This window comes from Equus przewalskii, chromosome 29, assembly GCF_037783145.1.
Source record: "Equus przewalskii isolate Varuska chromosome 29, EquPr2, whole genome shotgun sequence".
Classification (NCBI taxonomy): Eukaryota; Metazoa; Chordata; class Mammalia; order Perissodactyla; family Equidae; genus Equus; species Equus przewalskii.
Genome location: NC_091859.1, coordinates 42225783 through 42248904, shown reverse-complemented (window position 1 = coordinate 42248904; position 23122 = coordinate 42225783). Strand labels below are relative to the sequence as shown.

Genomic DNA, 23122 nt, shown 5'->3' with positions numbered 1-23122 from the left:
AGTAATTAACAGATTTCCCACAATGAAAAGCCCAAGACCAGATGGCTTTACTGGTGAATTCTACCAAAGATTTAAAGAAGAATTAACACCAATTCTTCACAAACTCTTTCTAAAAATAACAAAAACAGAAGAGAACACTTCCTAACTCCTTCTGTGAGGCCACTATTAACCTGATACCAAAACCAGACAAAGACATCACAAGAAAAAAAAAACTACAGACCAATATGCATTATCAATAAAGACACAAAAATACATGACAAAATATGAGCAAACCAAATCCAGCAACATATAAAAAGGATTATATACCATAGGCAAGTGGGATCTATCCCAGGAATGAAAGGTTGGTTTAAAAAAAAAAAACTTAATCACTGCAATACACTATAGTAATCAAATAAAGGACAAAAACCTCAATAGATGCAGAAAAAGCATTTGATAAAAACCTTCAACAAACTAGGAGTAAGTAGAAGGAAAGTTCCTCCTCCTGACTAAGGGCATCTACAAAAACCCCACAGCTATTGGGGCTGGCCCCGTGGCCGAGTGGTTAAGTTCGCGCGCTCCGCTGCAGGCGGCCCAGTGTTTCGTCAGTTCGAATCCTGGGCGCGGACATGGCACTGCTCGTCAGACCACGCTGAGGCAGCGTCCCACATGCCACAACTAGAGGAACCCACAACGAAGAATACACAACTATGTACCGGGGGGCTTTGGGGAGAAAAAGGAAAAAATAAAATCTTAAAAAAAAAAAACCCACAGCTATTATCATACTCAGCGGTGAGAGACTGAAAGCTTTCCCCCTAAGATGAAGAATAAGACACATATCTGCTCTCCCCACTTCTACTCAACACTGTACTGGAATTTCTAGTCAGAGCAATTAGCTAAGAAAAAGAAATAAAAGGCAACTCAATTGGAAAGAGAAAAGTAAAACTATATCTAATTGGCAGATGACATGATCCCGTATACAGATAATCCTAAAAATCACAAAAACCCTATTAGAACTAATAAATAAGTTCAGCAAGGTTGCAGGATATAAAATCAATGTACAAAAATCAATTGTATTTCTATATACTAGCAATTAACAATCCATAAATGACATTAAGAAAACAATTCCATTTGTAATAGCATCAAAAAGAATAAATTACTTAGAATAAGTTTAACTAAAGACATGAAAGATTTGTACACTAAAAAACTACACATCATCACTGAAGAAATTAAAGGCCTAAACAAATGGAAAGGTATCTCCTATTCATGGATTGGAAAACTTCATCTAGCAATATTCCCCAAATTGAACTACGGATTCACACGATCCCTATCAAATTCCAGCTACTTGTCTGAAGAAACTGAAACTGGATCTTAATTAGATCCTAAAATCACAACTGATCCTAAAATGGGTATGTTAGCACAAGGGATTCAGAACAGCCCAAAAAATCTTGAAAAAGAGGAACAAAGCTGGAAGACAAAGTTCTCAATTTCAGAACTTATACAAAGCTACAGTAACCCAGACAGTGAGGTACTGGTGTAGCAGAGCAAACAGACCGAACAGAAAACAAACTGGGGCCGGCCCCGTGGTTAAGTTCACGCGCTCTGCTTCGGTGGCCCAGGGTTTCACTGGTTCGGATCCTGGGCACGGACATGGCACTGCTCATCAAGCCACGCTGAGGCGGCATCCCACATGCCACAACTAAAAGGACCCACAACTAAAATATATAACTAGGTACTGGGGGGATTTGGGGAGAAAAAGCAGAAAAAAAAAAAAAAAGAAGATTGGCAACAGTTAGCTCAGGTTCCAATCTTTAAAAAAGCAAACAAACTGAACAAGCCTCAGGGACCTGTGGGACAATAGTGCATGACTGCCTTTCCTATCATCAGAGTATAGGGAACTGCTCCACCACAGTGCCCTGGTGACCTCGTCCATATCCATAGCGGCCACACAGGCAAAAGCCTGATACCTGTTACCCTCCCGGAACACGGAAGATGGGAGGCCTGAGCTTCTGAGGCCGTCTCCTCCTTGCCCCATGGGAGGCTGTCATGAGACGGGTCTGATGAGGTATTGTCCGGCAGGGCATGAAGCTTGCTGCCCTGCCCCTTCAGAATATGAAACCACTTCAAGCAGTCAGGAAGCGGCCCCTCAGCAACGAAGTATCTCACAATTCTCATTCCAGTCATCCAACCCCTTTGTGGCATGTGGGACAAGGATCACAAGGATCATGGCTTATTCTTTTCCTGTCCACATAAGCAACAAGCTGTCTAAATCTACAAGTGGACCTTTGTGTCTTTACTGGTCAGTCAGCCTCAGCCTTGGCCTCACAGTGGCCTGACACGGAGGCCCAGGAGGAGAAGACAAAGAATGTGAGGCTGAAAAAGTATTCAAACAAATAATGGCTGAAAACTTCCCAAATTTGACGACATAAACCTATACAGATTCAAGAAGTTGAGGGAATCCAAATAAGATAAATTCAAAGAAATCCATACCAAGACATCATAAACTTCTGAAAAGACAAAGAGAAATCTTAAAAAGCAACTACAGAGAAATGATGTATTATACATGGGGGAAACATTTGAATGACAGTGAATTTTTCTTCTGAACAGATGCCCACAAGACACATTATCAACCTCTAATATTTAATGAACCATCTATTGCAGCCAAAATGGTCTCATCTGTATACAAGCATACCTGATTTTATGCGCTTCGCTTTATTATGTTTCACAGATGCTGTGTTTTCTACAAGACCCTCCCACCAGCAAAAAGATTACAACTTGCTGAAGGCTCAGATGATGGTTAGCATTTTTTAGCAATAAAGCATTTTTTAATTAAAGTACGCACATTATTTTTTAACACATTGTGCTATTATACACTTAATAGACTACAGTATGGTGTAAACATAACTTTTATATGCACTGGAAAACAAAAAATTCATGTGACTTTACTGCAATATTCACTTTACTGCAGTGGTCTGGAACCAAACCCGCAAAATCTCCAAGGTATGTCTGTACTCCAAAAGCGCCTACACACATTCACAGTGTGTTGCTTCATGCACTAGGAATGCCCTCCTTGTCCTCACCACCTTAAAGAATTCTCCTTATCCTTCAAGTTCCAACTCAAACCTCACTCCACCTCTTTCATAAGGCCTCCAGGTTCTGCCAAGAAACTTTTATTTTGCCAACATACGTTAATTTTTAACTTACTGATCAATTATTATAATTCAAACTTTGACTTAAAACCACTATAAGGAAAGAGATCTGTCAGGATGTTCTTAAGCAATCAAATTTCTAAGAAGATACTTACGGCCATTCTGATTCAGGGTGCTTCTGGTGGGCTTCTATGACATCAATTGCAATATTGAGGTTTTCTTCCAATTCTTTCATTCTTTCAGAATTAAGGGATGTGAACAAAATCATCGATGAGTAGGCAACAATTTTTTTGTCTGGATGATTTAAGCAAGACCTTCCAAATAAAGAAATGGGTGTTAGCCCAATTTAGCAACATGATAAAATATAACATATAAATAATAATCCCATTAACAAATTCAGTACATACACATTTTTATGGATTTAATGAAGAATTACAACACTCTGAAACAAGTACATTTACTGTAAAAATAGCAAAATATAGTCACAACACAAAGTACCCAATATTAAAGTTGCAGTTGACTTATGACTCAGAAGCAAAAAGCAAATAACAGCTGATTAAAGAAAAAGATAAAATGATTACATTTATAAAGCATTAAAATGTTCATTCTTGTTAGAAAGAAAAATTAAAAGGCAAAAACTGATACCTCAATGACTAAAGAAATTTTTTTTTTTTTTTTTTTGAGGAAGATTAGCCCTGAGCTAACTGCTGCCAATCCTCCTCTTTTTTTTTTTTTGCTGAGGAAGGCTGACCCTGAGCTAACATCCATGCCCATCTTCCTCTACTTTCATATGTGGGACACCTACCACAGCATGGCTTGCCAAGCAGTGCCATGTCCACACCTGGGAACTGAACCGGCGAACCCTGGGCCGCCAAAGCGGAACATGGGCACTTAACTGCTAGCGCCACCGGGCGGGCCCAAGAAATTCTTTAATAGTTACAAGGGATAGAATGTTTAAGGCAAAGATGGTATATCAGCAAGAAACAGAATCTGAAGTCAAGAGCCTCAATATAAGTCCTGGTTCATGTATCTATCAGCTATGCGATCTTAGGAATGTCACTAATTTATTGACTGTCAATTATATTATGGGTTGTGCACTAAGGCAGGGTTTTTTTTTCATTCAGACTTCATAATACTCTTCTGGAGGAGGTATTATCCTTATATTACACATAAATAACGTGTTGACTTTACGTGCTCAAGGGCACAAAGCTAGTACTTGCCAAAGCTGGAATTCAAATTTGCTTATATTTGTCTCACAAACACATACAGAAGGAAGTCACATAAGCTCTTTCACTTTGTTTTCTGATATAAAAATGGAACACAGTAACAAGACCTCAGCCTCTCTCACAGGGCTTCTGTGAGGATAACATGTAAACTGCTAGGACTTCTCTGACCGCCTACACCCGTTCAAGAGCCTCTCCTCTGTGTCCTGTAACACCTGGATTTACCCGAGTTATGTTAGTTCTTACACCGCAGTGTGCTTGTCTATTCCCTTCTGTCACCGACCACAGCATGGGCATTTTGGGAGTAATGAATATATCTAAATTACTCGTATCCCATTTATCCAGCTCACAACCTGGCAAATAGTAGGTGTTCAAAATGTTTTAAAGAAATGAATTCTCCAAACTGAGTAACTTCTACTTCTGTAGATTGAACTCCACAGTTTTTCCCTTCCACCTAAGCTCAATTATTATTATATTATATAGATTTTATGCTTTCACCTCTGATTATTTGCAGGAATTTAAGAGCCAGTTATAGACTCAGGGAACTAGAGAGAATATTAGAATTTATCTGATCCTACCACTATACATTATAGATGAGCCCAGAAAATCTATACAACCAGGATGGCCACACAGAATTTAGGCAGCTGGTATTTTGAAAGCCTACACTAGGGGCTAGCCCGGTGGCACAGTGGTTAGGTTCTCACGCTCTGCTTTGGCAGCCCAGGGTTCACAGGTTCAGATCCCAGGCATGCACTTAGACCACATGCTGTAGTGGTGTCCCACATAAAAAAATGGAGGCAGATTCGCACAGATGTTAACTCAGGGCCAATCTTCCTCACCAAAAAATTTCAAAAATTTAAAAATAAAAAAAACAAAAAGCCTACACTCATAGGCTTTGGAATTCAGAAAGCAGCACAGGGTTTATATTCCAGCTATGCCATTTACTCAACAAGCGACAGTTCCCTCATCTGTCCAAATGGGGACAGAACCACTTGCCCCACAGGGCTATTGTACAGGACAGGAATAACTTACAGAAAATACCCAGCTCAGGGAATTCAAACAATAGCTGCTGCTCTGCTGCTTATATTGCTGCCACCACCAAAAACACCCCATTCGCTGGCAACAGATTAGAAGCCAGGCCTCTTGCTCCCAGGCAGTGCCTTTCCTATGACCCATCCTGCCTCCATTACCTGCTCACCTTTTATCTCAACGCTCAATTCCTTAGGATCTAACAGAGCTGGTCAGAACAAAGTGTAAATCACCAGGAAAAGTACCATGAACCAATTTAGATAAACGGATTGGCTATCTATATGTACAGTTCTCCATATCTACCAAAACATGTAACATTGTGCTGAGCATGTACAAGGTGCTCAATAAATGAATGAACGATTACTTCATTGACCATACTTCAATGTTTTATGCTTTTTTCTTATAAATTACAGTGTCTTTATGTCTTTATTTAAATATTTCTTACTTTAACCAAAACTTTCATTTTCTTAAAGTAAAACATATAATAAAATGCTTAAATCTTAAGTGCACAGCCCAATAAATTATCAGATATGTATATACTTATGTAACTATCCCCCCAATCAAGATATAGAACACTTCTAGGAATCCCAGGAGACTGCCTGGTGCCCTCTCCCAGTCGGCACTGAACTCGCCACCACTCACCAACACAACCGTTATCCCGAATTCTATTACTAAAGGTTAGTTTTTCCTGTTTGAGAACTTTACGTAAATGGAATGATATAACCACAACCTTTTCAGAAGTTAGAAAATCTTGTATCAATACACTTACAGAAAGAGTTCTGGGAAAGCATGTACCCAAACAATAGACTGGGAATCTTCGTTCCGTGAGGCAACGTTGCCTAAAAACTGGAGACCACAACGAAAAGCTGAGGATTCATAAAAGGAAAAAAGATATACTGAATAAATACATCTTAATAAGAAATATTCCACATGTTATTAAACAGGAAGTTTCTATTATCTTCTTCTAACTATAAAATCTCTTGCCACAATGAAACTTTGGGCATGACATTTTAAATGCCTTACCAAAGCAATGTACTCTATAAAAAACTAACTTCTTAAAAGGATTGTAAATGTAAACACAAATATACCTGTAATCACATGAAATATCACTGGAATACATGCTCCAATTAAAAGACAGTTAGACTGGATTTTTAAAAATCCAACTACATGCTATTAAAAACAGACATCTAAAACATAAGGCTATAGAAGTACTGGAAGTTAAAAAATGGTAAAAAGATAGACTAGGCAAATACCAACCTAAAAAGGAAGTCACATACCACTTAAAATCAGACACGATAAACCTCAACGCAAAAAGCATTATTGGACATTTTTTTAAAAAGTCATTTCGGAATGACTTAATTCACCAAAAAGATAGAACAATTTTAAATTGGAATCACCTAATAATATAATGTCCTCAAAAATACATACAAAAGAAAAACTGACAAAAGTACAGAGGAAAGAAAAATGCACAATTAAATTCAGCAATAGTAATATATCTTTCTCAGTATATTATTCTCAGTAACTTATAGAACAACCAGACAAAAATATCAGTATATTTAAAAGATTTGAATAAGATTTAATAAAACCTAGCTAACATATTTCAAATATTTCACCAAATAAAACTGCAGAATATTGAACAAAATTCAGAACACTGACAACACCAAATGCCAGCAAGGATGTGGAGTAACTGGTGGGAATGCAGAACGGTACAGCCACTTTGGAAGACAGTTTGGTGGTTTCTTACAAAACTAAACATACTCTTAGCACATAATCCAACAATCACATTCCTTGTTATTTACCCAAAGTAATTAAAAACCTACGTCCACACAAAACCCTGCACATGATGTTTATGCTTTATGCACAAGTGCCAAAACCTGGAAGCAACCAAGAAGTCCTTCAGTAGGTGAGCAGATAAACTGTGGTCCATCCAGACAATGGAATTTTATTCAGCACTTAAAAGAAATGAGCTATCAAGCCATGAAAAGACATGGAGGAAACTTAAACACATATTACTAAGTGAAAGAAGCTCATCTGAAAAGGCTCCATACTGTATGATTCCAGCTATATAACATTCTAGAAAAGGCAAAACTATGGAGACAGTAAAGAGATCAGTGGTTGCCAGGGTCAGAGGAGGGGGCTGAGCAGGAGGGGCACGGAGGACTTCTAGGACGGGGAAACTATTCCGCGTGACACTGCAATGGCGGATACGCGCCATTATACATTTGTCCAAACCCACAGGATGTACAACACCAAGAGTGAACTCTAATGTAAACTGGACTTTGGGTGAGAATGATACAACCAATGTACTATTTTGGTGCCAGATGTTGAAAGTGGGGGAAGCTGTGTGGGTGTAGGGGCAAGAGATATATGAGAAATCTCTGTATCTTCTTCTCAATATTGCTGTGAATCTAAAACTGTTCTAAAAAATTAAGTCTATCAAAAAGAGAATAACAATAAAATAAAACTGTTTAGTAGTGACCAAAAAAGAAAAAGACGTAAGTTCCATTCCCAACTTAGTAGGAACCTGAGCAAGTTATTTAACCTTTGAGATCCAATTTCCTCACCACAAAATGTGGATAATAATATCTGCTCTGTAGAGTATTGTAAGGATGAAATGTGAGCTCACCAACAGTGCTGAGCACATAGTAGGGGATGCAATCAATGCTCCCCTGCCCCGCTCTCTACTAGCATACAATACAAACCTGACAAATGCTAGTTTAAAAAGTCAGATTTCCAAATGTTAAATGAAAACAAGTGTTTGCTCTTGTGGTCAGAGACTCTAAAAGGAAACCTCAGTGCTTACTGTATGAATCCTGACTAAGAATCTTATTCTTGAAACAGGTACTTTTATCCTCATTACAGAGCACAGGAAACCAAGACCCACAGAGGTTGTAAGTAACTCCACCAAAGTTAGGCAATTCTAAAGCATCACAATTCTGGAATCATCCCTCTGACTATATCAACCCAATATGGTAAGAGCATTACCTCATGTTTATCAGAATATCTACCTGGTAGTTACATATGAAGTTGACTGATAAAAGGAAAATTTTTTTAACTGAAAAATATGCAGTCTTCTCAAGGACATACAGCACACTGTAAAATAATATTTCACCACATAATGGAACAAAAGACAATACTCAACAAATTTTAAAGGACTTATATACAGATAATGTTCACTTACCACACTGCAATTATGCTTATATGCAATTATGAGAATAAGTGCAAATATGCAATTATTTGGGGGAGTAAATCCAAAAATAATTAGAAAATCCCCATATGTTGAAAACTAAAAGATACACTTCTAAAGAACCCATGAAGACAAAAAAGAAATAATAATGGAAATCAAACATTTCAAGACAAATGATAACAAAAACACTACAAACCAAAACTTTTGAGATGCAGCTAAAACAGTAGAGTGAAATTTATAGCTTTATAAAATGTATATGTTGGGAGAGAAGAGTGATGAAAATAAATGAGCTGGGCATTCTTTTCAAGAAATTACAAAAAGAATAGCAAGATAACCCAAAAAAATGAAGGAGAAAAGAAAAATTAAGAACAAGAAATTATTAAAATTGAAAACAATCATAAAATAGCGAATATCAACAAACCCAAAATTTGATTCTTCAGAAAGTTCAATATTGACCAACCTTTGGAAAGACTGATCCAAAAAGAGAAAAGGCACAAATAACAGACACTAAATTTTCAGAAATGAAAAAAAAAGGATACTCCACAGATCTCGCAGACATCAGAAAAGAAAATCAGAAAACATTACAAACAACATTATGCCAAACTGTTTGAAAGTTTAAATGAAATGAACAAAACCCTAGAATACAAGTAATGAAAACTGAGTTGGAAAAATACTCAAGGAACATGTGAAGAGTCCTATAACTATTAAGGGAACTGAATCAGGAGTCAAACATCTTCCCACAAAGAAAATCCTAGACCCAGAAGGATTCACTGGCCAGTTCACATTCAAGGGAGAAATAATTCCAATTTACACAAATCTTCCAGAGAAGAGAAAAAAAGAGAGTAGACTCTCAAACCAATTTTATGAGGCTAACATAACTACAATACCCAAGTCAGAACAAGAATAGTTTGAGAAAGGAAAATAATAACGCTCATGTAAAAAATACTAAAAACATATTAACAAAATGAGTCTAGTGATATATAACACGACAAAGTTGAATTTATACCTGCGTTGAGAGCTGCTTTAACATTAGAAAATCAAAATTTATAAGTGACCACATTAACCTAATAAAGGAAAAACTCATCTGATCATCTCAAATACTGCAAAAAATGCAGCTGACAAAATTCAACACCCATTCAGAATTTTAAAAAAACAAACCAAAAAATACCTCCTAGCCATCAATAGAAGAGGACTTCTTTAACCTAAAAATGGGCATCAACAAAAAATCTATAGCACACACGATAATTAGTGGCTAAGTGTAGAGAAAGAGAGTATGCCTTTTGAAAGGGAATGAGTCAGAGGTACCTGCTATCACCATTTCTAATCAACATTGTATTGAAAATCTGGCCAGCAAGAAAAAGAAGTAAAAGGCCTAAGGATTGGAAAAGAAGAAACCAAACCGTCTTTTTCCCCCACAGATGAAATGTCATTTCTAATAGAAATAGAAAATATTTTTTAAGTGTATAAACTGTTTAAATTAGTAAGAGAGTTCACAGAAGTTGCTGGATTGAAAGTCAATATAAAAAATCAGTATTACTTCTATATAAGGAACAAGCAAAAATATCAAGAAAAGAGACCATTTATAAAGCATCAAAAATGTAACTAAAAATGATGTACAATATCACGAAGGAAAAAATTCTAAAACTTGACTGAGCGACATTCAAGTAGAACAAGCGAAGAATTGCACCTTATTCAGATCAGACGACTCAGTTCTTATCTAGAGATTAAATGCGATGTGAATCTGAAGCCCAACTGAGTGTGCGCGTGTGTGTAATTTTATACATCAGATGTGTATATGCTTGCGTGTGTCTGTGTAATTTGACAAAATGATTCTAAAATGTACATCAAAATATAAAGGGCCAAGAATAGCTGAGATGCTGTTGAAAGTAACTAGGTAAGAGGACTCGTCTTCACAAGACAGTAATCAATTGTAGCTAACAGTGTGGTACTGGGGCAACAGACAGACCGAAAGAAAAGAACAGAACAAGAAATAAACTCCGATCCATACTGACATGTGATTAATAACAGAGACATGACAGCAAATCACTGAGTAAAAGATGGTCTTTTCAAAAAATATCACTGGGGGACAGCCCCAGTGGCCCAGTGGTTACATTTGCTGCGCTCTGCTTCAGCAGCCCAGGTTTGGTCCCCAGGTGGACCTATACCACTCGCCTGTCAGTGGCCATGCTGTGGCGGCAGCTCACATACAAAAAGAGGAAGATGGCAACAGATGTTAGCTCAGGGCAAACCTTCCGCACCAAAAAAATTAAATTAAAAAAATAACACTGGAACAACTGGGTATCAGCATGGAAAAATGGAAATTCAACTCCTTCCTCATACAACACAGAAAATTCAATTCCAAGTACTACATCTAAATGTAAAAAAGTAAAAATAGAAAACAACACTGCAGAATAACAAAGGTTATTTTAAATAAGACATAAAATAATACCCATAAAGAAAAATATTAATAGACTAGATTAAAATTAAGAACATTTTTTTCTCAAGACACCATAAAAAGAGTAAAAAAAAACCCTAAAACTATCCAAAGAATAGGAAAAGATATGGAACACATAACTGCCATAGGATTTATACACAGAATACATTAAAGGAGCTCTTATAAATCATTTAAAAAAACAATCCAATAGATACAAGGGCAGCAAAAAAAAAAAAATCTTTAAAAAGCACAGATATCCAAAAGGCAAAAAAATAATAATTATATATATATGGAAAAGTGCTCATCCTGATGGGAAAACCACAAGATTCTACTAAACACCCACCAGATTGGTAAAAATTAGTGAGAAAATAACACTGTGATTGTGAGGATGTAACACAACAGGAACTAAAGGTTCTCCAAAGTCCTTTATATCCAAGAGATTCACATCCATGAGCTCCATTACACAGACTGCGCTTAAAACACAGACTGCGCTTAAAACATTTTTGAGTGGTATCAGTCATCAATCACTGCCTCTCAGCCCCAAATAAATCCTTCATTGCCCACTCTATAAAAACAGAGGTGAGGCCCTCAAATATGTCTCCTTTGCCAACTGGCATACTCAGCCTTGTCAGAGGAGGCACTGGAAGGGCACTGCGAGAACAGAGGGAGAGGAGGTTTTTCTCTTCGCGGTTCTGGGGTTCTCCTCTGGCCAGGCTTCCACAGCACGCTGTCTCTCTGGCATCCATCTCCCGCTGTGAACATCTTCTTCAGTGATTAGCTCCTGCAGAGCATGACCAACCAGCACTGTCCAGCAAGCAGAAACTTCCTCAGGATGCTTCAAAGCAAGTTCCGGGTCATGGTACCTTCCTGTGGATGGTTCCACCAACACCACTCCTCAGTGACTTCACTACCACCCAGTGAGCCACAACCATGCCCTTTCCAACAACACCTGGATCTCAGATTTAGAGGAAGGGGAGCCGAGATGAGATGGACACTCATCTCAGCCCTAGGGGTACTGGGCTACTCATTATATCTGCAATTCCTGTATTCTTTGGCATTCTCTTTATTACTTAGTAGTCAATCTTGTTATTTCAAGCCTTTGTTACAGTGAACAATTCTTTATATGACAGTTTGCCTGTTCAAATTCCAGTGCAGTTTCCATTCCCTGGTTGTACTCTAGCTGGCAGAGTGGATGGAGAAAAGGAAGGAAAGAGGAACAGAGGGAGGGAGAGAAGGAGGAAGGGAACAAGGGCCCCACTGACCAAGCCTCAACCCTCCAGGGCCATGCCCCAGCTATGCCAGGCATCCATGCTGAGGAGGGTCCTACATTATAATCTAAAATAAAGAAGCAGGATACAAAATTTCAAGTATCCATTCACATCCATACAAATACTGAAAAATGACCAAAAAAACAGTTGTGCTTAATATAGTCTGCATATACAGTAATAATTATTTTTTCCCACTTTTCTGAGTTTTTAAAAGTTATAATGAAATTATGCAAAAGGTTTATAATTTAAAAATCTTCATTTTTAATCTTAGGTTATAGTTTAAAATGACAATTTTATTTCTACTGAATATGTTAGAATACTCAAAACCTTGTAAAATTTAATATAACACACACAAAAAGACCATAATAAAGTTGGTCTGAAAGCCAACTGACCCAACAACTGACCAGGCAACTAAAAATTAGCACTCTGAATCAGAACACAATTCTGGGAAGGAAAAGGTTTAAAGATGTGCTAGAAACAAGAGAAGAAAACTCCGGACAAGCACAAATGATGGTTTACTTTTACCAAACAGCTTATCAACTGATCTTTATGTAAATATTGCAAATGTTACAAAGCCCGTCAAAAATCCCAACATTATTTTTACAGATTAGAAAAGAATAAAAGCCAAAAACAACACCAATAACTCAATTAAAATAACTCATGCTTGTGTTTACATAAAATTTGATGAGCATAATATACTCTCACACCACTGCAATTATTCTCTGAAAATAATACTCTAAATATTATTTTGACAATGTAATTACAGTTCTTACTTCAAGAGTGGTAACCAAAAACTGGCACAGAAACCCTGCTAAAACCCTACCAAGAATAAGGTTCTCACAGAGAAATAGTCAAAAGATAGCACAGGCACTTTATTGGGAACCAGAATACTTTGTAAAAGATTTGTATTAGGTTTGAACTAATATACCATAAAAGTTTTTTAAGTTTCATTGTTGAATCCAAAGTGCATTACTAAGTTCCAAATAAAATACAGTAATATCGTTAGCTGTCTTTTTCAATAAGGTAGTGAGAAATATCACTTAACTTGTATTTCCATTCTTGCCTCAGTAATATCCTTCCAACTCTGCCCATAAACACAAGTCAACTACTTAAAACTGATAAACTGAAAAAAACTGGCACTTATATAAATGAAGAGATGTTCCATAGCCACGAACTGAAGACTCAAGATCATTAAGATGGCAATTCTCCTCAAATGGATCTATAGGTTCAACATAATTCCTAATCATGTATCCACAATATATATAAATAACTCTTACAACTCAACAACAAAAAGACAGACCAATGAAAAACTGGGCAAAGGACTTGAATAGACCTTTCCCCAAAGAAGATTTACAGATGGCCAATAAGCACATGAGAAGATGTTCAACATCATTAGTCATTAAGGAAACACAAATCAAAACCACAATGAGGGGGCCAGCCCCATGGTGGAGTGGTTAAGTTTGAGCGCTCCACTTCAGCGGCCCAGGGTTTCACTGGTTCAGATCCTGGGTGCAGACATGGCACTGCTCATCAGGCCATGCTGAGGTGGCGTCCCACATGCCACAACTAGGACCCACACTAAAATATACAACTAGGTACTGGGAGGATTCAGGGAGAAAAAGCAAAAAAAAAAAAAAAAAAAAAAGAAAGATTGGCAACAGTTGCTGGCTCAGGTGCCAATCTTTAAAAAAGAAAAAAAGAAAAAAACCACAATGAGATACCATTTCACACTCACCAAGATGACTACACCCCAAAAAGGGAAATGCATGTCAGTAAGGATATGGAAAAACTAGAACCTTGTACGTTGCTCGTGAAAAGGTAAAATCGTTCAGCTTACTATAGAAAATTTTGGCAGTTCCTTAAGAATTTAAATATAAAACTGACCCAGCAATTCCACTCTTAGGTATATACCCAAAAGAACTGAAAACAGGTACTCAGATAAATATATGTACACTCATATTCACAGCAGCACTATTCTAAAGAGCCAAATAGTGGCTCACTAGCCAAATGGTGGAAAGAACCCAAAAGTCCATCAACAAATAAAGATAAACAATGTGGTATATTCATACAGTGGAATATTATTCAGTCATAAAAAGAAATGAAGTAGTGATAGATGACACAACCTAAATGACCCTCAAAAAACATTATGCTACGTGGAAGAAGTCAGACAAAAAAGGTCACATAATTCTATGATTCCACTTGTATGAAAACTCCAGAATAGGTAAATCCATAGACAGAACCTAGAACAGTGGTTGCCAAGGGCTCAGGGGAGAGGGAAATGGAAAGTAACTGCTGAATGGGTACAGGGTGTCCTTTTGGGGTGATGAAATATTTGCAATTAGATAGAGGTGGTAATTGCACAATATTGTGAATGCACGAAATGCCACTTAATTTTTCACTTTAAAGTGGTTATCTTATGTGAATCTCAAGTCAATAAAAAATATATTAATTAATTAAACTAATACAACTGCAGCTACCTAAATTGTGAACAACTCTTAATACTGTGAGGGACAGGAATTGGACACCCAAGATATGTCTCTTTGGCATGAGGATTATTTTGGGCTGGTTACTTTTGAAAACTGCAGACAGGAAAGAGACTCTGAAAAGTGGAATTTACTTATCCTTTATTAAGAAACAATTGCATTGTAAAGGAAATCTCCATCTGTAAAGGTGTCTTCCTCTCTGTACCAGGAAGAATGGGGGATGACCTTATCTCTAGAAACTCTTGATAAATCAATGTGGAAGGCAAATCTGCATAATCTGGTAACCTCCTATAACTGACTCCCCCAACCCCCAACATCCTCCTTTGTCTTTAGCTGAAGATGATATTTAAGGTGGTGGCTTCAGCCATTTTGGGGAGTTGCTCAGTTTGCCTGAGCCTCTCCCATGTATACATGTTATAAAGCTTTGTTTAATTTTCTCCTGTTATTCTGTCTCATGTGAATTTAATTCGTTCTCCAGCCAGAAGAATCCACAGTGGGTAGAGGAAATGTCTTCCTCCCCTGAAATACACCTATCATAAAACAGGTCTATAAAGAACTACTTTCTCTCACTGGTGGATATCAACAAACAGCCAAACCACAAACCAAACAACCAATTTATTCATCAATGGCAAACTGGTTCATAAAAAGTTTTAGATATCTGCTCCTTCAAGTTTTCTGTTAGATTGTCAACCTGCTTCACTTTAGAGAAAATTAACCCTGTGAAGAAAGAATGAAATAATCTTTTACCATATATTGTAAACACTAAATAACAAATCTTATGTAGCAGATGTGGGACAAAGCAGAGAAAAGGGAAAATGGACTGAAGGGGACATGGAGTTAAGGGAAGATATTTTTAAGATGGAAAATAGGAGAACATATTAAATGCTGATAAAATGATAGAGTAAATAGAGAAAAAGTGATGAAGCCAGAGACAAAAGGGATAATTTCAGGAGAAGAACTTCTGAGTGGGTGGGTGGGGATGGGATTCAATGAACAAGTGGAGGGGCTGGCTTGCTCTGATAGTTATTTAATCACAGCGTTGGTGTGGTGCTTCCTCTGGGTGTCTCATTTAGGAATACATCATTACAAGAGAAACCTGCTTCTGCCCACCACAGCTCTTCAGCTCTGCCAGTGACACACTATCCACCACATCAGGATTTTTCAGCAATTACAAAACACAGTACATTCTGAACTCTCTTTCTGAATAACCATACCACACACAGACTTCAGAAACAGCTCTTTCCATGCAACAGAGTGGAATCTGTACCTTCTTGCTGATTTTTAATCCCCCAGTTGGAGCACTGAGGCTTTCGTTTTATTATAAAATGGAGCTACAAAAATAACTTTAACATACAACACCTTAAAAACACTTTACAACTATATCCTACACACTATCAATTTCTTTAGAATACTCAAGAAATTACTGATGCTCAAAACTTAGAGCAAATGCTTTGTGTATAAATTCTTAGATAACTTAATTACAAATTCTTGGGATAACAATGATTTCCCAAAGGAAGAATTCTAAATGAAACAGAAACATGCAGGAATTTTAAATGAAAACACTAAAAAAAATCACAGAAAGGAAGGAGAATTAAACCAAGCACGCCTAACAGCTAATTTAGCCTATTTAATTCTGAGTCTCAGTTTCTACGCCCGTAAAAAGAGACTATCATCTCTAGTTTTCTATCCACCTTCCAACAGCATCATGCATATTAAGATAAGTATCCCTCACTTTTATATAATAAGTACAGGCATTAAGAACTGTATATAAGTCAACTTATAAATCAAATCATATTTAAAATACAGCAGGAGACTTCTCACTTAAAAGTATTCATTGCATTATGTTATAATTTAATAGTTCTTTATCAAAAAGAATTTTTTAACCTACAATCTGTACATCTACTTATAAACTAGATATTTACATTGAGATTTTCTTATTAAATGACTTAGGATTACTCATAAAGTATTGGATAGAGATCACATATTAAAATTCTATGTTTTTTATTACAATGTTTAGATAAAAACCCTTGGCCAAATGAGAAGTATTGATACTAGCAGTTCAAGAACCAAAAAGAGCATTGTGGCAGAGTGAGCTGCTCCCTTAGTCTCTCCCTCCTAAATTACAACCAAATAGACATTCATTAACCAACAGCAGATTCCCTAAAAGCACAAGAGGACATCTGAGAGAACCATGAAGCCATACATCTGAAGGTGGGTGTAGAGGAACCCCAGGAAGTAGTGGAAGGAGGTGGGTGGATCTCCTCCCATCCCCAGTGGCAGCTATCTAGGTTGTAGGTCCTCACAAAGCAGCCGGCACACAACTGTAAGAGGAGGTGGGGGAGCAGGCAGGCCTGCATGTGAACGCTTTCATTTTCAGAGTTGCAGCCCAGCCACCAGGTGGGCACTCCCACCAAGCACAGCAGCCCAGGCAAACTGCTCATGAGCGCAGAGCAGGCCCACACACATGAAAGAAAGCACCCCTCCCCTTCTGCTTAGCGCACCAGTTTGGCCAGTCCCTGGCCAAGGCAGCAGTTCTGCACCAGAGCACCTGCACATGCAAGTGTGACTCGCCAAGCAGCTGCGGCCAGCAGGCAAATGCAGATGAGCCCTATCAGCACAACTTCCAGCAGACACGGCAGGTTCAGAAATCATTCTCCTGTCCTCCCCCAAGAGCCGGAAAGTGGAATCTGCATCCAGATACTACCACTGTGCGCCAGCAAAGGGCTACTTCATCAAACACAATGAAGATCTACATTAAAACTGCAGTGGAAAAGGAAAACGACAAGTGTCCAGAAACCGATCCTGAACTCACAGAAATTTACAATCTAAATGACAGAGAATTTAAAATACTTGTCATAAAGAAACTCAGTAAGTTACAAGAAAACTCAGACACTTAAATGAACTCAGGAATAAAATTAATGAGCAGAAGGAATACTTCACCAAAGAGAACGAAACTCTAAAAAAGACCAAACAGGAATTCTGGAGATGACGAACACAACAAATGAAAGAAAAAGCAATCTAGACACCTTAGAAAACACCACTGATGTTATGGAGGACAGAATTAGTAATTTAGAGCACGGAAATATAGAAATGCTTCAAGTGGAGAAGGGAGAGAGAACTAAGACTTAAAAAATGAAGAAATTCTTAGGGGAATATCCAACTCAATTAGGAAATGCAACATAAGGACTATAGGTATCCCAGAGACAGAAGAGTGGGAGAAAGGAGCAGAGAGCTTGCTCAAAGAAGTAATAGCTGAGATCTTCCCAAACCTAGGCAAGGAACTGGACTTACAACTATATGAAGCCAAAAGAACTCCTAAATACATCAGTGTGAAAGGACTCTCTCTAAGGCATATAATAGCAAAACTGGCAAAAGTCAATGACAAAGAAAAAATACTAAGGGCAGCAAGGAAGAAGAGAATAATCTACAAAAGAACCCCCATAGGCTTTCAGCAGACTTCTCAGCAGAAACCTTACAGCCTAGGAGAGACTGAAATGGTACATTCAAAATACTGAAAGACAAAACCTTCCAGCCAAGAATACTCTATCCAGCAAAACTATCCTTCAGATACAATGGAGAAATAAAAGCTTTCCCAGATAAACAAAAGCTGAGGGAGCTCATCCCCCCTAGAGCTCCCTTAAAAGAAATGATAAAAGATGCCCTCATATCCAAAAAAAAGATAAAGGTTCACAAAGCCTTGAGCAAGGAGATAAACAGACAGACAAAATCAGAAAATTGAAGCTCTCTATCAGAACAGGTTAGCAAACACTTATAAAAGATAAACGGAAGGAAAGCATCAAAAATAACTATCAACACTTCATTTTAATCACAAACTCACAACACAAAACAGAATAATTTGTGACAACAGTAACTTAGAAGAGGAACAGAAAAGGGATGGAACCTGCTTAGGATAATGGAGATAAGAGGCTATCAGAAAATGGACTACCTCATCTACAAGATCTCTTATACAAACCTCATGACAACCACTAAACAAAAAGCTCAGAGACACAAATCATAAATAAAGAGAAAACCATCACAGAAAACCATGAAATTGAAATGGCAGTCAAGAATATAAGGGAAGAGAAACAAGGGAAACACAGAACAACTGGAAAACAAGAGATAAAATGGCAGTATTAAGCCCTCATGTATCAATAATCACTCTAAATATAAATGGACTGAATGCTCCAATCAAAAGACAGAGTGGCTGTATGTATTAAAAAAACAGACCCAACAATAGGCTGCCTCCAGGAAACATATCACAGGCTCAGAGTGAAGAGATGGAAGGCAATACTCCAAGCAAATGGCAAGCAAAAGAAAGCAGGTGTTGCCAACGTTATATCAGACAAAGCAGACTTCAAGATAAAAAAGCAATGAAAGACAAAGGGGGCAGTATATAATGATAAAAGGGATATTCCACCAAGAGGACATAACACTTATGAATATATATGCACCCAAGGCAGGAGCACCAAAGTATATAAAGCAACTATTAACACATCTAAAGGAGAAATTAACAGCAACACAACAATAGTAGAGGACCTCAACACCCCACTTAAATCAATGGACAGATGATTCACATAGAAAGCCAACACTGAAATACTGGACTTAAATGAAAAACTAGACCAAACGGACTTAGTAGACACACATGGAACATTTCATCTAAAAACAGCAGAATACAGACTCTTCTCAAGCGCACATGGAACATTATCAAAGATAGACCATATGATGGGAAACAAGGAAAGTCTCAATAAATTTAAGAAGAATGAAATCATATCAAGCATCTTTTCCGACCACAATGCTATGAAACTAGAAATCAACTGCAAGAAAAAGCTGGAAAAGTCACAAATATGTGGAGAATAAACAACATGCTACTAAACAACCAATGGATCAAGTAAGAAATCAAAGGAGAAATTAAAAAATACCTGGAGACAAATGAAAATGAAAATACATCATACCAACTCTTAGGAGATGAGCAAAAGCGGTTCTAAGAGGGAAATTCATGGCAATATAGGTCCACCTCAACAAACAAGAAAAATCCCAAATAAGTAATCTTTAACTACACCTAGTAGAGCTGGAAAAAAGAAGAAACAAAGGCCAAAGTCAGCAGAACAAAAGGGAATAATAAAAATTATGGCAGAAAAAAATGAAATAGACGCCAAAAAAAAAAGGAGAAAGGATCAGCAAAACTAAGAGCTGATTCTTTGAGAAGATTAACAAAATTCACAAACTCTTCACCAGACTCACTAAGAAAAAAACAGACAAGGATCAAATTTTAAAAATCAGAAATGAAAGAGGAGAAATTACAATGGATACCACAGAAATACTAAGGATTGCAAGAGAAAACTATAAAAAAACTATATTGCATAAACTAGAAGAAATGGATAAATTCTTAGACTCATACAACCTCCCAAAACCAAATCAAGAAGAAACAGAGAATCTGAATAGACCAATCACAAGTAAAGAGATTGAAACAGTAATCAAAAACTTCCCATAAAACAAAAGTCCAGGACCAGATGGCTTCTCTGGAAAATTCTACCAAATACTGAAAGAAGATTTAATACCAATCCTTCTCAAACCATTCCAAAAAACTGAAAAAGACAGAAGGCTGCCTAACTCATTCTATAAGGCCAACATCACCCTGATACCATAACCAGACAGAGACAACACAAAGGAGGAAAATTACAGACCAATACTGCTGACGGACATAGATGCAAAAATCCTCAACAAAATATTGGCAAATTGAATACAGAAATACATTAAAAGGGTCATACACCATGATCAAGTGGGATTTATACCACGGATGCAGTGATGGTTCAACATCCACAAATCAATCAACGTGATACACCACATCAACAAAATGAGGAATAAAAATCACATGATCATCTCAACAGACGCAGAGAAAGCATTTGACAAGATCCAACATCCATTTATGATAAAAACTCGGAATAAAATGGGCATAGAAGGAAAGTACTTCAACATAATAAAGACCATATATGACAAACCCACAGCCAACATCATACTCAATGCAGAAAAACTGAAAGCCAACCCTTTGAGTATAGGAACAAGACAAGGGTGCCCACTCTTGCCACTCCTATTCAACACACTCCCGGAGGTTTTGGCAAGAGCGATTAGGCAAGAAAAAGAAACCAAAGGGATCCAAATTGGAAAGGAAGAAGTGAAACTCTTGCTGTTTGTGGACAACACGATCCTTTATATAGAAAACCCTAAAGAATCCACCAGAACACTATTAGAAATAATCAACAACTACAGCAAAGTTGCAGGGTACAAAATCAACTTACAAACATCAGTTGCATTTCTATAAACTAATAACGAACTAGCAGAAAGAGAACCCAAGAATACCATCCCACCTGCAATCACAACAGAAAGAATACCTAGAAATAAATTTAACCAAGGAGGTGAAAAACCTATACAATGAAAACTACAAGACATTATTGAAAGAAATGGAAAGATATTCCATGCACATGGACTGGAAAAATAAACATAGTTAAAATGTCCACATTACCTAAAACAATCTATAGATTCAACGCAAACCCAATCAGAATCCTAATGAGGGGCCAGCCCGGTGGCACAGAGGTTAAGTGTGCACTTTCTGCTTCTCAGCAGCCCAGGGTTCGCCAGTTCAGATCCTGGGTGCGGACATGACACCGCTTGGCACACCATGCTGTGGCAAGCGTCCCACGTATAAAGTAGAGGAAGATGGGCATGGATGTTAGCTCAGGGCTAATCCTCAAAAAAAAATAAAGAAAGAAAAGAATCCTAATGAAATTCTTCATGGAACTAAAACAAAGAATCCTAAAATTTATATGGAACAACAAAAAACCAAAATAGCTAAAGCAATCCTGAGAAGAAAGAACAGAGCTGGAGGCATCACAATCTGACTTCAAAATATACTACAAAACTATAGTAATCAAAACAGCATCGTACTGGCACAAAACAGACACACATCAGTGGAACACAACTGAAAGCACAGAAATAAAATCACATATATACAGACAGCTAATCTTTGACAAAGGAGCCAAGAACATACAATGGAGAAAGGAGTCTTCTCAATAAATGGTGTTGGGAAAACTGGACGGCCACATGCAAAAGAATGGAAGTAGACCATTATCTTACACCAAACACAAAAATTAACTCAATGGATTGAAGACTTGAATATAAGACCTGAAACCATAAAACTCCTAGAAGAAAACATAGGCAGTACACTCTTTGACGTTGGTCTTAGCAGCATCTTTTTGAATACCATGTCTACTCAGGTAAGGGAAACAAAAGAAAATATAAACAAGGGGGACTGCATCAGACTAAAGAGCTTCTGCAATGCAAAGGAAAAACCATGAATAAAAAGAAAAGACAACCCACCAACTAGGAAAAAATATTCGCAAATCATATATCCAACAAGAGGTAATTTCCAAAATATATAAAGAACTGATATAACTCAACAACAAAAAAACAAACAACCTGATGAAAAAATTGGCAGAGGATATGAACAGACATTTTTCCAAAGAAGGTATACTGGTGGCCAACCAGCACATGAAAACTTGTTCAACATCACTAACCATTAGGGAAATGCAAAACTACAACGAGATAACACCTTACACCCATCAGAATGGCTATAATTAGCAAGACAAAAAATAGACGTTGGAGAGGATGCGGGGGGAGGGGGTGGCGCCAGGGAACTCTCATCACTGCTGGTGGGAATGTAAACCGGTGCAGCCACTATGGAAAACAGTATGGAGCTTTCTCAAAGAATTAAAAATAGAACTACCATATGATCCAGCTATCCCACTACCAGGTAGTTATCCAAAGAACTTGAAATCAACAATTCAAAGGAATTTATGCACCACTATGTTCACTGCAGCATTATTCACAACAGCCAAGACGTGGAAGCAACCAAAATGCCCACCGGATGAATGGATAAAAAAGATGTGGTATAAATAGACAATGGAATACTACTCCGCCATTAAGAAAAAGACAAAACTGCCCGATTTACAACAATATGGATGGACCTTGAGGGTATTAAGAGAAATATACCAGACAGAGAAAGACAAACACCACATGATTTCACTCATATGTGGAAGATAAACAGACACACAGATAAAGAGAACAGATTAGTGGTTACCAGAGGGGCAAAGGATTGCAGGGTATGTGAAAGGGGTAAAGGGGCACATATATATGGTGACGCATAAAAATTAAGACTATTGGTGGTGATGTAGTCTAGGTAGAAACTGTTAAGTAATAACGTACACGTGAAATTATACAATGCTATAAACCATTATGACCTTAATAAAATAATTGGGGGGAAAAAAAAAGAGTCCCTTCCTGTTCAGTCATACTACCAGTCTCCATTAAAAAAAAAAA

The 23122-nt window shown here is 37.4% G+C and overlaps 1 protein-coding gene across 3 annotated transcripts in view; it reads right to left on the bottom strand.

Moving 5' to 3' along the window:
* The window catches only part of ATXN10 (ataxin 10), a 179920-nt gene that overhangs the window by 124399 nt on the left and 32399 nt on the right, over window positions 1–23122 (bottom strand). For all 3 annotated transcript variants that reach the window (XR_011534625.1, XR_011534626.1, XM_070599860.1), the window contains exons 4-5: window positions 6147–6243; window positions 3281–3439 (exon numbers count right to left, since the gene is read on the bottom strand). Coding sequence is in view for 1 of the 3 variants with exons in the window: in XM_070599860.1 (XP_070455961.1) it covers window positions 3281–3439; window positions 6147–6243 (256 nt within the window). In the remaining 2 variants the exon portion in view is untranslated. The remainder of the gene's footprint in view (window positions 1–3280; window positions 3440–6146; window positions 6244–23122) is intronic.